The sequence below is a fragment of the Anomaloglossus baeobatrachus genome, chromosome 6 (genome assembly GCF_048569485.1).
Source record: "Anomaloglossus baeobatrachus isolate aAnoBae1 chromosome 6, aAnoBae1.hap1, whole genome shotgun sequence".
Lineage (NCBI taxonomy): Eukaryota > Metazoa > Chordata > Amphibia > Anura > Aromobatidae > Anomaloglossus > Anomaloglossus baeobatrachus.
This window is the reverse complement of record NC_134358.1, coordinates 394351158-394370111: the sequence shown is the minus strand read 5'-3', so window position 1 is coordinate 394370111 and position 18954 is coordinate 394351158. Positions and strand designations below refer to the sequence as shown.

The following is an 18954-nucleotide window of genomic DNA, read 5'->3' as shown; positions in this document are numbered from 1 at the left end:
TCTGTGCCTTACAATTAATGGGTATCCAAGCTGGACACGTGGCATGAATTGGCTCTCTACGTTTTGGAAGTCCTGGCCTGCCCTGCCGCTAGCGTTTTGTCAGAGCGTGTTTTTAGTGCCGCAGGTGGAATCATTACAGATAAACGCACCCGCCTGTCAACTGTAAATGCTGACAGGCTGACTCTGATCAAGATGAACAAGGGTTGGATTGGGCCAGACTTCACCACACCACCAAAAAATGACAGCGGAATTTAAAGTTTGTAACGGGATTTTGCCATGTACCTCCACTCACCCATGGTAACACACTTCTGGACTTTGGCTAATCGCTGGACTGCTCCTCCTTCTCCTCATGCGCCATCATGATGACCGTTACAATAGTTAGGCCGTTGTTTCAGGTATACCCCAGTGGTAAATTTTTTCGCCCATTCTTTCAGAATGGGCATTACGACAGGTGACCCGCTCCTTTGCAATGGGAACAATGTTTTGAGGCCCTCATGCACATCTCTATCCAGGGACAATATGGAGCCTGACGCTGCCACCGACAGGCACACACGTGCGGTTTTTAAATGCAAGCACGAACGCAATAAGAACCTAACAGGTTTTTAGGAGCGACAATTACTGAGAAGTCTGACACTATCAGCCACTGCTGACTGACGTGTATTATACACTACACTTGTGCGTTATATAATAGTTTGTGAAAAACGCACACAAGTGCACCTGTACGCTGCCACCGACAGGCACACACGTGCGGTTTTTAAATGCAAGCACGGACGCAATAAGAACCTAACAGGTTTTTAGGAGCGACAATTACTGAGAAGTCTGACACTATCAGACACTGCTGACTGACGTGTATTATTCACTAGACTTGTGCGTTATATAATAGTTTGTGCAAAACGTGCACCTGTACACTGCCACCGACAGGCACACACGTGCGGTTTTTAAATGCAAGCACGGACGCAATAAGAACCTAACAGGTTTTTAGGAGCGACAATTACTGAGAAGTCTGACACTATCAGACACTGCTGACTGACGTGTATTATTCACTAGACTTGTGCGTTATATAATAGTTTGTGAAAAACGTGCACCTGTACGCTGCCACCGACAGGCACACACGTGCGGTTTTTAAATGCAAGCACGGACGCAATAAGAACCTAACAGGTTTTTAGGAGCGACAATTACTGAGAAGTTTGACACTATCAGACACTGCTGACTGACGTGTATTATTCACTAGACTTGTGCGTTATATAATAGTTTGTGCAAAACGTGCACCTGTACGCTTCCACCGACAGGCACACACGTGCGGTTTTTAAATGCAAGCACGGACGCAATAAGAACCTAACAGGTTTTTAGGAGCGACAATTACTGAGAAGTCTGACACTATCAGACACTGCTGACTGACGTGTATTATTCACTAGACTTGTGCGTTATATAATAGTTTGTGCAAAACGTGCACCTGTACGCTGCCACCGACAGGCACACACGTGCGGTTTTTAAATGCAAGCACGGACACAATAAGAACCTAACAGGTTTTTAGGAGCGACAATTACTGAGAAGTCTGACACTATCTGGACTGTTTTAGACTGTGTACACCAGCCCCAGATATGATGAAGGCTGGTATACGGTCACCACTAGGAATGGCTATATACCCTGCCTGCCTGCCTGTATACTGCTACAATAGTCCTGACAAGGACTCTTCTGGTCACCAGCCTGTATTCCGACCTGGCTATACCCTGCCTGTATACAGCAACAATAGTCCTGAGAAGGACTCTGCTACTGTACTCCGACCTGGCTATACCCTGCCTGCCTGTATACAACTACAATAGTCCTGAGAAGGACTTTTGGTCACACTGTTTGCAGCCCTGCTACGGAAATAGCTATAAAGGGCCGCAAACCTTTCCCTGAAGCAGCGACACTCTCCCTGCACTGACTGTCTGGATGGCTGTGAGCAGAGCACAGCGCGCCGGCCGGTATAAAGGCTCGGTCACACTGTGCGGGCCGGCCAATCACTGCAATTCCACAACTAACAGGGCTGTGGCATTGCAGTGGTCTACCAGCCAATCCCTGCATGAGGGCTGGCTCTCAAAAGAGCGCCAACATGCAGGGATGAAGACCACGAGTACAGCACGAGTATCGCGAGATTACTCGGTCCCCGCCGAATAGCCCGAGTACAGTGATACTCGTGCGAGTACCGAGTAGTAACAAGCATGCTCGCTCATCACTAGTTACCACTAATGGATACAGACACAGGAGTGCCTTTCCAAACTACTTATGAGTTTGCGGTGATTAGAATTATTGAAGCTCACAGAGGGCGGTAATGTTCTAATACCGCCCCCAGCAGAGCTTGTTTTGGTTCCTCATGTGGATTACGTCAGACTTGCCTGGGTGTTTTGGGGCTAATAAAGGGTGAAAGAGGGTGCTTTTTGTATTTTATTTCAAGTAAAGGATTTTATGATGTTTGTGTTTATTTATTTTACCTTACATATTAGTAATTGGGGGAGTCTCATAGAAGTATCCTATTACTAATCTAGGGCTTAGTGAAAGCTGTGAGTTGTCATTACGCCATTATTACCCCGATTGCCACAGCACCAGGGCAATTGGGATCAGACGAGTAGAGTTGAGCGCGGTTCGCGGTTCGCGGTTCTCCAGTTCTAAGCTCGAGTGATTTTGGGGGCTGTTCGAGATCGAACTAGAACTCGAGCTTTTTGCAAAAGCTCGATAGTTCTAGATACGTTCGAGAACGGTTCTAGCAGCAAAAAGCAGGGCTTTTTACAGCTACAGTGTGCAGGAGCCATCGCTGGCAGCCTGACAGAAGCTGGTAACCAAGATAAACATCGGGTATCCAAGCAAAGCGCTTTGGTTAGTAACCCGATGTTTATCTTAGTTACGTGCAGGAAGCCCACACTTCCCCGCTCAGCTCGCTCCGCCCCCTCCTGCCCGCGGCATGTACACATACATACACACACACACACACACACATGGTCCCGCTCGGCTTACCTGCGGTGATGAAGTCCCGCCATCCCGACCTCAGCGCTGTCACTGTCCTCCATGGCCGCCGCTTGTCACATCACCTCTCGCTTCCGACCCGAGACTGACTAGCGGTGACGTCACGGGCCTCTCGCGATACTTGGTGTGAAGGCGCCGGTCATTGAACTCAGTGACAGGGGTTGTCAGTGTGCTGGAGATCAGCGCAGGTAATGTACCTCGCTGACAGCAGCACTTGTCATCCCCTGCAGTGACCTGGGCTGACCCATTGATGTTAGCTCAGGTCACTGCACTGCTCTCCCAGCCAATGGCGAACATCCTGCTCTTCATTGACTGGGACAGTGTGGATCGTCATGGCAACCCCTTGGATTACAGCAGACCTGGATTTGTTTTTCATTCTAATAAATTGGTTAAAGAGGGAATGTTTTGGGGAGTGTTTTTTCAAATAAAAATGTGTTTGTCGTCTATTTTTTTTATTACTGACTGGGTTGGTGATGTCGGGTATCTGATAGACGCCTGACCTCACCAACCCCAGGGCTTGATGCCAGGTGACATTACACATCTGGTATTAACCCCATATATTACCCCGTTTGCCACCGCACCAGAGCGCGGGATGAGCTGGGGCGAAGCACCAGGATTGGCGCATCTAATGGATGCGCCACTTCTGGGGCGGCTGCGGCCTGCTATTTTTAGGCTGGGGAGAGTCCAATAACCATGGACCTCCCTAGTCTGAGAATATCAGGCCCCAGCTGTCTGCTTTACCTTGGCTGGTGATCCAATTTTGGGGGACCCCTACGTGTTTTTTTTTTAATTATTTATTTAATTTAAAATAACAGCGTGGGGTGCCCTCAGTTTTGGATTACCAGCTAAGGTGAGGTTGCCAGCTGTGGTCTGCAGGCTGCAGCCGTCTGCTTTACCCTAGCTGGCTACAAAACTAGGGGGAGCCCTACGTCATTTTTTTTTTCATTTTTTTGGCTAAATACAAAGCTAAGCACCCCTTACTGCCACATGAAAGGCACCAAAGGGTGCTCCACTTTTTCTCCACTTTTTCTCCATTTTTTCTCCACTTTTTCTACATTTTTTCTCCACTTTTTCTCCATTTTTTTCTCCACTTTTTCTCCACTTTTTCTCCACTTTTTCTCCATTTTTTTCTCCATTGTTTTCTCCATTTTTTCTCCACTTTTTCTACATTTTTTTCTACATTTTTTCTCCACTTTTTCTCCACTTTTTCTACATTTTTTCTCCACTTTTTCTCCACTTTTTCTACACTTTTTCTCCACTTTTTCTCCACTTTTTCCTCCACTTTTTCTCCATTTTTTTCTTCATTTTTTTCACCATTTTTTTCTCCATTTTTTCTCCACTTTTTCTACATTTTTTTCTCCATTTTTTCTCCACTTTTTCTCCATTTTTTTCTCCATTTTTTCTCCACTTTTTCTCCACTTTTTCTCCACTTTTTCTCCACTTTTTCCTCCACTTTTTCTCCACTTTTTCTCCACTTTTTCTCCACTTTTTCTCCACTTTTTCTCCATTTTTTTCTCCACTTTTTCTCCACTTTTTCTCCACTTTTTCTCCACTTTTTCTCCACTTTTTCTCCATTTTTTTTCTCCACTTTTTCTCCACTTTTTTCTCCATTTTTTCTCCACTTTTTCTCCACTTTTTCTCCACTTTTTCTCCACTTTTTCTCCACTTTTTTCTCCATTTTTTCTCCATTTTTTCTCCACTTTTTCTCCACTTTTTCTCCACTTTTTCTCCATTTTTTTCTCCACTTTTTCTCCACTTTTTCTCCACTTTTTCTCCACTTTTTCTCCACTTATTCTCCACTTTTTCTCCACTTTTTCTCCACTTTTTCTCCACTTTTTCTCCACTTTTTCTCCATTTTTTCTCCATTTTTTTCTCCACTTTTTCTCCACTTTTTCTCCATTTTTTTCTCCACTTTTTCTCCACTTTTTCTCCGTTCTTTTTCCATGGTCGGTCTACCCATTAGCTCTGCCATGCATACTGTAGCTCTACACCTACTACACATGTTACTTTATGATTGACATCTCTTTCGTACCAGAGCTGTCTAAGTCTACTCTGACCCCATATTTGTCATTACTATATTGTCCTTGTACTGTATAATGACATTTGTATCATGTTTTTCATTTCTTGCTGTGTTGCAATTTTTTTGCTGCATCCCAATTGTACCTCTACATTGTTCGAGTTTATGTTATTGTTCTCTCACTCTTATGTGATACTGATTATTGTCATTTTTCATGATTACATGCAGATAAGTCCAATCTGACGAAGGCTCAGGCCGAAACGTCATTTGTAACTTGTTTTGGACAAAAACATATATGCTTATGAAAAAAATGTTTTTCTTAATACGGACCAATAAAGAGTGATTTTGCATTACTATCCGTTGTGACTTACTGACTTAGTCTGGGAGATTTAGAGTGCCGAGGTTACTCACTAATTTTATCTATTATTACCTCTGAGCACTTATATACCAGTGAGCAGAGCTTCCTCTACAGTAGTTCTCCTGATTAGGCATGCCCTTACCTCATGAGCAGGGCATTGCAGCTTTGGTAGCAACCATTACGACATGGACTCTGCTGCTGTGGACTCGGGGAGAGTGAGTGCAGATTCATTGCACCCACACTCCTCACATGAAGGGTCCGCACTCCTAGAAAATGGGGGATACGTTCCCTGAGTGGCTCCCCCCCATATTCTAGACGGTCCAGAGTCGTCGTGGGACCCCTTTATTTTTTTTCTTACAATAAATTGGTGAAAGAGGAAATGTTTTGGGGACTGTTTTTTCAAATAAATTTCTTTTGTCGATTTTTTTTTTTTTGTTAGTACTGACAGTTTATGATGTTGAGTATCTAATAGACGCCATGACATCACAAACTGCTGGGCTTGATCTCAGGTTACTTTACAGCTAGTATCAACCCGATTTATTACCCCGTTTGCCACTGCACCAGGGCACGGGATGAGCTGGGGTGAAGCGCCAGGATTGGCGCATCTAGTGGATGCGCCACGTCCGGGGTGCCTGCGGCCTGCTATTTTTAGGATGTGAAGGCCCAATAACTATGGACCTTCCCACCCTGAGAATACCAGACCACAGCTGTCCGCTTTACCTTGGCTGGTGATCCAATTTGGGGGGACCCTACTTTTATTGTGTAATTATTAATATTTATAAAATAATTATAAAAAAGAGCCTGAGGGGACCTCCACATTGGATCCCCAACCACGGTAAAGCTGCCAGCTGTGGTTTTCAGGCTACAGCCGTCTGCTTTACCCTAGCTGGCTATCAAAAATGGGGGGACCCAACGTCATTTTTTTTTAACTATTTTTTAAATAGAAAAAATTAATGGGCTTCCCTGTATTTTGATTGCCAACCAAGGTAATGGCAGGCAGATGGGGGTGGCAACCCATAGCTGTCTGCTTTATCTGCGCTGAGAATCAAAAATACCGCGGAGCGCTACATCATTTTTTTAAAAATTTATTTTTACAGCACTGTGATATCCAGCAATCAAAATACAGGGAAGCCCATTTTATTTTTAGTTATTTATATAAATAATTAAAAAAAATATATATGGGCTCCCGCTGCATTTTTTGTATTGCTAGCTAAGGGTAATCCAAGCAGCTACTGGCTGCTAACCCCCACTGCTTGGTGTTACCTTCACTGGCAATGGAAAATCCAGGGAAGCATTTTTTATTTTTTTTGCCAAAAAACTACAAAAAAAGGACGTGAGCTTCGCCATATTTTTGTATGCTAGCCAGGTATAGCAGGCAGGTGGTGGAAGAGTTGGATACAGCGCCAGAAGATGGCGCTTCTATGAAAATGCCATTTTCTGAGGCGGCTGCAGACTGCAATTCGCAGCAGTGGGGCCCAGAAAGCTCAGGCCAACATGTGCTGCGGATTCCAATCCCCAGCTGCCTAGTTGTACCTGGCTGGACACAAAAATGGGGCGAATCCTACGTCATTTGTTTCTAATTATTTCATGAAATTCATGAAATAATAAAAAAAGGGCTTCCCTTTATTTTTGGTTCCCAGCCGGGTACAAATAGGCAACTGGGGGTTGGGGGCAGCCGTACCTGCCTGCTGTACCTGGCTAGCATACAAAAATATGACGAAGCCCTCATAATTTTTTCAGGGAAAAAAAAAACTTTTGCATACAGTCCTGGATGGAGTATGCTGAGCCTTGTAGTTCTGCAGCTGCTGTCTGTCTGTATGGAGAAGAGCAGACAGCAGCTGCAGAACTACAAGGCTCAGCATACTCCATCCAGGACTGTATGCAGAATTGTTTTGCCCACCAAAAAAATGACGTGGGCTTCGCCATATTTTTGTATGCTAGCCAGGTACAGCAGGCAGCCACGGGCTGCCTCCAACCCCCAGTTGCCTATTTGTACCCGGCTGGGAACCAAAAATAAAGGGAAGCCCGGTTTTTTTTAATTATTTCACTTATTTCATGAAATAATTAAAAAACAAATGACGTGGGCTTCGCCCCATTTTTGTGTCCAGCCGGGTACAACTAGGCAGCTGGGGATTGGAATCCGCAGCACAGGTTAGCCCGAGGTTTGTGGGCGCCTCTGCTGCGGATTTCAGTCCGCAGCCGTCCCAGAAAATGGCGCTCTCATAGAAGCGCCATCATCTGGCGCTGTATCCAACTCTTCCAACAGCCCTGGAGCCGGGTGGCTTGTTGGGTAATCATGAGTTAATACTGGCTTTGTTTTACTAGCCAGTATTAAGCCAGAGATTCTTAATGTCAGGCACGTTTGACCCGGCCATTAAGAATCTCCAATAAAGGGTTAAAAAAAACACCACACAGAGAAAAAATACTTTAATAGAAATAAATACACAGACACATTAGAGACTCCATCTTTATTACCCCCTGTCAGCCCTCCACGATCCTGCTCTTCTGTCTTCTTTCTTTCTAGTGTAGTAGTAGTGACGATTGTAGTGAGGATGAGGTTCACCAGCTCATCACTTGGGGCTGGGGAACCTCATCCTCACTACAATCCTCACTACAATCGGGAAGCAGCGTGCAGCCTTCACTCCGTGAGTGATCAGTGCTGGCTGTCAGCGGTAACAGCGGTAACGCTGACAGACGCGTTACCAAAGCAACGGTGCTCTCGGAGCCGCGGTTAGCGGTGACGTCACCGCTAACTGCGTTGCTATGGCAACGGTGATCTCCGTTAATGATCGGCTGTGTCAGCCGGTCCCTAACGGAACGGGGAGTCGACCGTGTGCTAGAGCATGTCGCCGGTACACGGCGATACACATATGTGCACCGTGTACCGGAGAGATGCACTCGCAGGTCCTACATGACGTGTCATAGTCATGTGACCAGTCTGTAGCCAATGAGATAATAGCCACGTGATTGGTCACATGGCTATTTTGACGTCACAATAGGTCCTGCATCTCTGCTGGCAGTGCAGGTCACCGGGAGGATTAAGCGATCATCGGATGGAATAGCGGCAGGAGACAGAGTGCAGAAGGGATCGCAGGGACCGGTAAGTGTTATGGCAATGTTTATTAACTGTTTGTGTACATTTATAATGCATTTTTATGTGTTTATGATTGCCTCCCATTATAGCCTATACGTTCGAGTTCGGTTCGTCGAACGTTCGACGAACCGAACTCGAACGGGACCCCCGTTCGGCGAACCGGCCTCGAGCCGAACTGGGACCGGTTCGCTCATCTCTACAGACGAGTAAAGCATCAGGATTTTCACAGCTAATGGATGCGACAATTCTGAGCTGCTGTTGTCTGCTATTTTTAGGCTGGGGTGTTCGATAAGCATGAGTCTCCCCAGCCTGAGAATACCAGCTCCCAGCTGTCAACTTGATCATGGCTGGGTATCAAAATTTGGGGGGACTGCATGCCGTTTCTTTAAATTATTTATGTAAATAATTAAAAAAAAAAGCCTCATGTGATTCCTTTTATTTTGATACACAGCCAGATAAGCACATGGCTGAGGGCTGTAGCCTGAAGACTTATACTTTATCTGTACTGGGTATCAAAACATGAGGGGACCATATACAAATTTTTTATTTATTTATTTTTATACTGTGCCACGATAGAGCTGCAGAAAGGGTCTGTGATTGTTTGCAGTCGGCCACTTTGTAACACAGGCTGGGGCGCATCTGATTGCATCCAATCTCCTGAGGACTCGGTAAGTATAGTATGCTTGCTTCGATTCCACTATCCCTTCTACCACCATTTTTAAGCACCGGATTCTGGCTCCCATAGACTTATAAGGGGATTTGTATCCAGCCACATATCCGGAATCAATTATGGGCTGAAATTGTTTGTTTTTTTAAATCCGGTTAGACCACTTATCCCAGTTATCTGCGAGTCCACCTATCACTAATTTTAAGGCATTTTTATTACTTTCTGAAGACTGAAAAGTTTACTATAAGTTTACTATACTAAGAGTACTAAGCCTTTAAACAATATGGGACAGTCCATATGATGATGTCAGGTGTTTGGAACCTTCTGATAGGTTTATTGGCCACATCTGAGTTAATTAGAGACACACCTGTGGATGTATTTTAATGAACACCAAGAACTCAGGAAGAAAATTGTGGACTTGCACAAGTCTGGTTCATCTTTTGGTGCAATTTCCAGCTACCTGAAGGTGACTCGTTCATGAGTACAAACAATTATATGCAAGAACAAACAAGATAGGAATGTCCAGCCATCATACCACTCATTAAGGAGACGGGTTCTGTGTACCAGAGATGAATGTGCATTGGTCATACATGTGCATATCTAGCCAAGAACAAAAGCAAAACACCTTGTAAAGATGCTGCTGGAAGCTGGTAAGATTGTGTCATTATCCACAGTAAACAAGTACTGTATCAACATGGGCTGAAAGGCCACTCTGCCAGAAAGATGCCATTACTCCAAAAGAAACATAAAACAGCCTGATTAATGTTTGCCAATGCACACAGAAATGTAGACCTTCAATTTTAGAGACACGTCTTGTGATCTGACAAAACTAACATTGAACTGTTTGACCATAATGACCATCAATACAGATGAAAAAGGGAGAGTCGTTGAAGCCTAAGAACACCACCCCAACTGTGAAACACGGGGTTGACAGCATCATGTTGTGAGGTTGTTTTGCTGCAGGAGGGACTAGTGCACTTTACAAAATAGATGGCATCAGGAGGAAAGTATTGTGGCAATACTGAAAAAAATCTCAAGACATCAGGCAGGAACTTAAAGATTGGGCAGAAATGGGTTTTCCAAATGAACATTCACCCAAAGCATATTGTCAAACCAGTAACAAAGTGGCTTAAGGATAACAAAGTCAATGTTTTGGAGTGGCCATCACAAAACCCTGAACTCAATCCTATTGAAAATTTATGAGCAAAGCTGAAAAGGCTGATGCGAGCAAGACAACCTACCAACATGGCTCAGTTACATCAGTTCTGTCAGGAGGAATGGACCCAAATTCCTACCAACTATTGTGAGAAGCTTGTGGAAGGATATCTAAAATGTTTGACCCAAGCAATACAGTTTAAGGGCAATGGTACCAAATACTAATGGAATATAAGTAGACGTTTGACTTTGCAGAAAGTAATAACAATGCCTTAAAACATTCTCTCTCTCATTATTCTGGCATTTGACAATTATAAATAATTTTGGTAATTCTATAATCCTAATTGACCTAAAACAGGAATGGTTTATTCTGATTTTATGTCAGAGAGCAAAACATGGACATGTGTCTTTTTAGATAGTGTATGTAAACTTTTAAACTTAGGGATAAGTGAAACTCATATATAATATTTTAGAAATCACCTACCTGCAGGTATCGAATTATTCTGCAAACAATATCTGGTGCCAAGAAATCTCCAGTAAACCTCCATATAATGTCAGTCAAGATGCTTATTAGACCTGTTAGAGCGTCTGAAAAAAAAATACCATGGTTATAAATTCGAGCTTTTATATTTGCAAGTTTCTAAAATGGTAAATATCAAAGCTAAAAAAGAATACACCACACAAATGATCCAATAAGTACAAAACCAAAAAACTTTATTGTAATTAAAACGTATAGGACCAAAAATTTTAGTTAAATAAAAAAAATACATGCTCCAATGTTAGCCCTGTATTTGAACCCTGAAAACATCCTGCAACCCCCACGCACACACAATTATAAGAAGTTTGGGACCTTTTAAAGATCTCAACTTATTAGGACAGTAAAAAAGATTATGCAACAATACGCAAGGCTAATTAAAAACAACAAGTGAATAGGAAAGAAAATAGTAAGACCATTATAATTCAAACAAACATTTTGGCCCCCAGGCATGGAGAGAAGGGGAATCTTAACCCACTCGTTGTGCCACCAGCTGTAGCTTCCTCCCGGTAATGTGTGGGATGACTTGCCCCTTTTCTCCCTTAATCAGGTTTTATTGTATTTTTATATTGGTTTCATTTTTGTATTCACGTGTTGCTATTACTGGGACAAGGATATAATTGTATGCTCTTATTGCCATCTTATTAACCCCTTCCTTCCTGCGTGATTTTTAGTTTTTGCACTTCTATATTTTGCTCCCCTTCTTCAGAGAGGCTCACCTTTTTTTTTCAATATTACCATATAATGACTCATTTCGTATGAGACAAAGGGAAGTTTTGAATGACACCATTATTTTATAATGTATTGGAAATGGAAAAAAAATTCCAGGTGCAAGGAGACTGCACAAAACAACATAACTCTGCAATTGTTTTTCCAGCCTTCATTTTTTTTTACAGTGTTCAGTCTGCTGTAAAAACAACCTCGTAATATTATTCTCAAGGTCATTACAATTATGGTGATACAAACTTGTATAGTTGTTTTTTATTTAAATAGTAAAAACAAAATCAGAAAATTGTTAAAAAAAAATAATTTTGAGTTCCAATATTCTGAGATCTGTATTTTAATTTTTCAGTCGGAGGATCTGTTATGAGGGCTTGTATTTTGCAAAGCCAGCTCACATTTGTATTCACAGTTTTAGAGTAGTTACGACTTTTTGATAGCTAGCTATTGCAGTATTGTGACCTAAAAAATGCAATTTTATCAGTTTTATTTTTTTTTCTCTTTGTTGCACTCACAGATCAGGTTAATTAATTTTATAATTGATATATTGGACCTTTTACAGATGCACTGATATCACATATGTTTATTTTTAAACATTGTTTTAATTATACTTAACCCCTTAAGGACTGCGCCACTTTGAACAGTAATGACTGCGGTTGATTTTTTAAATCTGACCAGTGTCACTTTATGTGGTAATAACTCTGGAATGCTTAACCCTTTAAAGACCGCGGGAAGTAATATTATGTCCCTGCACTCATAGTGTTAATCCCCACCTATTGCAGCGGGCCGCAGGCAGGGATCCGCGCACATGTCAGCTGATTTGTACAGCTGACATGTGTGCCTGGCAGGTACAAGTGTAATTGCTATCCAACCGTACCTGTTAACCCCTTACATGGCTTTGTCAAGGTGTGACAGCGCCATATTAGCGGCGATAACGGTGGAAGTTTACTCACCGCCCAATACCCAAAGCCACGTGACGTGATCACATGGATATGGTGGTTGTCATGGTAGCACAGAGAGATGACTCCTGTAGCTCACATGACTCAGGTCCTTTAACCACCAGTCGAGTACTGCTGTCATAAGAGATGATCATTTCTCCCGGTCTGAGCAGTGCTGCTCTGATCAGGAGAAATGGATGTGCGATCAGACAGGTGATCCTTATAGCCCCCTAGAAGTACTAGTAAAATAAAAAAAAGTTTAAAAAAGTTTTGAAAAGTTAAAAGAAAATAAAAACCTAAAAGTTCAAATCAAACCCCTTTCGCCCCACTGAAAATTAAAGGGTTAAAAAAAAAAAAAATACACACACATTTGGTATTGCCGCATTCAGAAATGCCCGATTTATCAAAATATAAAATCTAACAATCTGATCGGTAAACGGCGTAGAGGTGAAAAAAATTCCAAACGACAAAATTACATTTTTTGGTCACCACAAATTTTACGCAAAATGCAATAACAGGCAACCAAAAATGGTACAGTTAAAAACATAAGCCATCACTGAGCCATAGATCCCGAAAAATATGAACACTACGGGTCTCAGAAAATGGCGCAAAAATGTATGCCACTTTTTTTGGACAAGCTTATGATTTTTTTAAAAGAAAACCCCTTAGTTAAAAGTAAACCTATACATGTTTGGTGTCTATGAACTCGGACTGACCTGAGGAATCACATCGACACATCAGTTTGTTTTACCATATAGTGAACACAGTTAATAAAATATCTCAAAAACAATTGCACTTATTTTCAATTTTTTCCGCATTTCGATTTTTTTTTTGCCATTTTCCAGTACATTATATGGTAATACTCTTGGTTTCATTTAAAAGTACAGCTCATTCCACAAAAAACAAGCCCTCACATGATCACATTGACTGAAAAATAAAAAAGTTATGTGTCTCGGAAAAAGAATGGCGAAAAAAAATGGAAAGCGCAAAATCGGCCGGTCGTGAAGGGGTTAAACATATTCCAGTGATTCTTTTCTTACGCTGGTTTTTAATGACATATTGTGCTTCATTGTAAATTTCCATCAATATGATTTGCTTTATTTATGAAAAGATCTAAAATTTAGCAAAAACTAAAAAAAAATCTCAATTTTCAACATTTTCATTTTTATGCTTTTAAATTAGATATTTATAATACAAAAAATAGTTAACATGTAGCATTTGCCACATGTCTAATTTACATCAGCACCAATTTTTAGATATTTTTTTTTGTTCGGAACTTAGAAGGGATAAAATGTTATCAGCAATTTCTCCTTTTTTGTTACAAAATATGCAAAACCAATTTTATTAAGGTCCAGTCACACATAACGAGTTTGTGAACGAGATCGCTACTACGTCACATTTTCTGGATCGTATATGAGTCGTTGTTGAAATCGCATGTTGGGTGTCACACATAACGAGTTTATGAACGAGCATGCGTCCCGTATAACGATCTTTCAAATCGCTGGGACCCTGTCACACAGCTACTATGTTAACAATTCCAATCCCATTAGGGGCGTAGTAAAATGCAGTGAGTCACGTAGGCGTGCATTTGCATCGCCTTTTCCGCTTTCATTGGCGGCCAATACTGCGTTCTGATTGGGCGGCCGGGCGGGCGTCGCCTTTTCCACACCCTCCGCTCTGACACAGCTACTATGTTAACGATTCCAATCCCATTATGCAGTGAGTCACGTAGGCGTGCATTTGCGTCGCCTTTTCCATACCCCCCTCCGCTTTCTTGGCGGCCAATACTGCGTTCTGATTGGGCGGCCGGGCGGGCGTCGCCTTTTCCACACCCTCCGCTCTGATTGATAAGGACCCTGTCACACAGCTACTATGTTAACGATTCCAATCCCATTATGCAGTGAGTCACGTAGGCGTGCATTTGCGTCGCCTTTTCCATACCCCCCTCCGCTTTCTTTGGCGGCCAATACTGCGTTCTGATTGGGCATGCAGGGGGCGTATCTAGCGGTTAAATTTTGGATCTCGTCACCCTTTGTCACTTCTTTTGCGCTTTGCTTTGAGATAGAACCTGCGTCTCCACCCTGATTCCTTCGTCCATTGTACCCGGTCGCTTTGTTGGTGTGTTTTTCGGATCGAAGCCGCAGCTGCACCTGGAGTATCCTTGCAGTGCTCTCCAGTGCCGGTGAGATCGTATTTGCGATTCCGCTTGGATTCTACATTGATATACACTTCTTTGAAAAGGTAGGTCTTTTTTTTGTTGGGGGGTGGGCTTTTTTTTGAATAATGTTCTTGCTGTTAGATATATGTTAATATTTATTATGTGAGTTGATTGCTGTTAGATATATGTTAATATTTATTATGTGAGTTAATTAAAGTTGCTGGCTTTTATCTGTGTGTGTATAATGCCTTTTAAAGAGGGGTCTCTCCATAGTGCTGTTTGTAATGTGTCCTATCCTAGCATTGCTGGCTCTTTTGTCTCTCATTAAATAAAATATAGAAATGTGGCACTCCTTCTATAGTCGCTGGTGCTTGGATAGGGTCCCACCCCAGATCAAAAAATGAAAAAAATCCAGCACTCAAAGCATTTAACTGAAATTGTTTTATATTTTATTCATGGATCTGTGTAATTATTAAAGACGTTTCGGTCATCCGACCTTCATCAGTTTACACAGAAAAGGTTCTGTAGAAATATATGAAAAAGCTGGACCAGAGGAAAAAGCTGCCCGTCCGGGTCTTCAGTCAATGTCACATACTGTCTACAGAACCTTTTCTGTGTAAACTGATGAAGGTCGGATGACCGAAACGTCTTTAATAATTACACAGATCCATGAATAAAATATAAAACAATTTCAGTTGAATGCTTTGAGTGCTGGATTTTTTTCATCTTTTGTCTCTCAGCTACAGCCGCCATTTTGTGTTTCTGCCACACATAGGGGCGGCCATTTTAGTCTCTGCCACACCATAACCAAAAATTGTGATCGGTTTATTGCAACTTCTTTTATGTTTACATATAAATTTTTCATTCTTTATTTCAGATGGCTTATTATAACAAAGAAGACTTTGTGCGTGAGCTGCTGGATTTGTATAAATCACTGCCCTGCTTGTGGAGAATCAAATCCACAGAATATTCAGACAGAATAAAAAAACAAGCCGCCTATGCCCAACTGGTGGAGCTTTTTAAAAAACACAGTGGAGGCGAGGCAGTGGGTCAAAGTAGTAAAAAAGAAGATACAAGGCTTGAGGACTGTATATAAGAAAGAAGCAAATAAGGTGGACAAATCAAAAAAGTCAGGGGCCGGCACTGACCAGGTGTATGTTTCTCCCTTGTGGTATTTCAATCTCCTGGAATTCACAAGGGACCAGGAGCTACCACGAATGATGGAAAGCTCCTACCAAAGAAACGTAGACCTGGAAGCAGACATTGAAAACGATGACATCCCGATCGATGACAACACCTCCGCTGTTGTAGATGTAAGTACCTTATTTGCTTCACGGTACATAGTATTCAAACTTTTTATGTACATGCCATTGAGGAACACAAAATAGTAACTTATTGTTACCATGATTTATTGTGCAGTTTGGAAAAGTTATCCCTTCCAGTTCAGATAAGTACACTCCAATACAATTTTGTCACACTTTAATTAAATTTACTAACTATTAATGTATGACTTTTAATTAACATTTATTTTTCTGTTCCCGCAGAACCCTCAGACAGATATGGTGAGGCCCCAATTGAATGAGAACCCCACCACATCGAGCGAGCCTATTGTGGAGGATAATGAGGCACCTGCACCCTCTGGTGAAATGCGGCGAACACATTTACGCAAAAAGAAGGCCAACACCCCTGTGACATCCGCTGAATTTTATTCTTTGGCAACCCAACTGCTATCACAGCCAAAAAGCACTCCAGTGGATAGCTTTGCCGCATTTGCATCGGACAGACTCTGCAAATTGGATTCCACACAGAGGGAGCAAGCCGAGAGACTAATGTTGGAAGTCCTAAGAAAGGCAGGCCGAGGAGAACTTGATGACAATGACACGATATGCAAGTTGAACCAGCCCCATCATTCTACTACATGGATTCCTCGCCAGCCCCTGCAAAGTACACCAAACAGGATGCATCCACCACGCTTGCAGCTTGACCACCCCCCACAGTATCCCCCCCCCACAGTTTCCCCACCCACATTATCCCAGGTATTCAAATGATTCATTTTTAAGCCAACTGTCATCTCCCACCCGGCCTGAATATGTCAACCAATATGAAGAGGGCAACTAAATTTTGTTATTGTTGTTGTTTTGTTATTTGAGATTAATTTTAATTGTTATATTTTCATTGTAATAATAAATTTATGTTGGTTCAATCTTGCTGCCTGCATTACTTAATTCAGCATATGGTTGTGATGCCCTGGCAAAACACGGTAGTTACATAGATTGTACCATACTCCACCCTCATTGGCATACCACCACACAACCCCCACACTCATGTACAGCAAACAACCAGTAAAGCCTAGTCACCCCCTCGTGGATAATGGGATTGGTGCATCTATACAGATGCCTACATGTAATATGATGTTTGTGAGTGGTGAGTTTGTGAGTGGTGATAGCTGTTAACTTGCTTTATGCAATGAGACATACCAAACAGCAGATATCAATTTCAAATTTTTTATAACACATGTATATGTACACAATAACAAAAAAAAAAAAAAAACGTTAGTTGCTGCTGCCCTCCCCTTGTCCAGCCACATAACGTGCCAGCAGCGATGCATGCCGCTCCACTTTGGCCATCAGCCTCCTGTGGGCTGACATAATCCTTCTTTGGGAGGACATGATTTCGGCCAAAGTGGGTATGCCTATGGAGGGAATGGTAAAGTTAATAAATCATAATTTTTATTTCTGCTTATTATTACAAAGTAGGAGATTCATGACTTACGGTTATCCCCCTCGTCCGATAACGACTCACTTATGGACCCTGGACTAGCATCTATGAAAACAAAAAACACTTTATAGTACTCAACAGCTTTTTGTTTTGTACTTTATATGGCGTTAATGTTATATTAAAAAATTACCGGGGGCCGATCCGGCCGGTGGCCCCTGTGGGTGGTACTCCTCCTCCTCCTCCTCCTCCTCTGGTGGCTGTAGATCCACCGGGGGCTCGGGCACATGCTCTCCCTCCTCTGCGGCCCCTTGCTCCTCTGGGGGTTCTTAAGAAAATATAAAGTTTAATGTGGTTGCGTTATGATACATATAGGACTGTGGGGGGTACATTGAAATATATGGCGGACTACGTAGCCTACCTTATACAAGGACTATGGGGGTGAATTTGAACACATTGTGGACTATGTGGTGCAGTATAATATATGGAGAACTCTGGGGTGAATGAAACTTCATGGAGAACTCTAGGAAATTCATTACAGTTCATGGAGGACTATGGGATGCATTCTAATATATGAAGGGTTATGTGGAACCCTTTATACTATATGGAAGGCTATGTGGGGGCCAATATTGTATTTGGAGAACTATATATGAGGGGGGACAAAAATACAAGCAGGAGATGGAATTTTTTTATGCTGAGGGAAAAAGACCCACTACCCACAGCACCCGGCTTTGCCATGCTCTCTCTGATATGGGAAAAGCTGGGTGGTGAGGGAATGATGTTTTGCCAAGCATGGCGAAGCTGGGTGCCAAGGACAAGAGGTATATCAGAACATATGAAAACTGTGTGCTGATAGAGGGTTGTCAGTTCATGGGAAATCTTGGTGTAGAGAGCCTACTGTCTGCGTAATTTCCCTGTGTCCCGAGTGTCAGTGTAATTAGCCCGTACCACAAGTGTCGGTGTATCTATCGATCTATGCAATAGATCTCTATATATAGATCTGTTACATATTATATATATATATAATCTATATATATATTATATATATATATATATATATAATCTATCTATCGTTCAATGCAATAGATCTCTATATATATATATATCTATTACATATTATATATATATAATCTATCTATCGATCTATTACATAGATCGATATATTATATAAATACTTTTAATGAATTAAAAGAAAAAAAAAATATATATATATATATATAATAAATATATATACATTAAAATATATATATTTATTATTTAAATATTATATGTATATATTTATTTTTATAATTATATATATATATATAATTAATATATTATATATTTTTATAATTATATATATATATATTATTTATATATATATTATATGTATATATTTATTTTTATTATTATATATATCTAAATATATTTTTAGAATTTTATCTATATATATATATATATATATATATATATATTTTATATGTATTATATATATATATAATCTATCGATCTATATAATAGATTATATATATATAATTTTAATTAAGTAAAAGGATATATATATCATAAATATATACATTTAAATCTATATATTTATTATTTATTATATATGTAT

At 41.3% G+C, this 18954-nt stretch overlaps 1 protein-coding gene across 1 annotated transcript in view; it reads right to left on the bottom strand.

Annotated features, from left to right (window-relative positions):
• NPSR1 (neuropeptide S receptor 1) overlaps positions 1–18954 on the bottom strand; it is a 1037222-nt gene that overhangs the window by 666351 nt on the left and 351917 nt on the right. The window contains exon 3 of the mRNA XM_075316580.1: positions 10779–10882. Coding sequence (XP_075172695.1) covers positions 10779–10882 — 104 coding nt within the window. The remainder of the gene's footprint in view (positions 1–10778; positions 10883–18954) is intronic.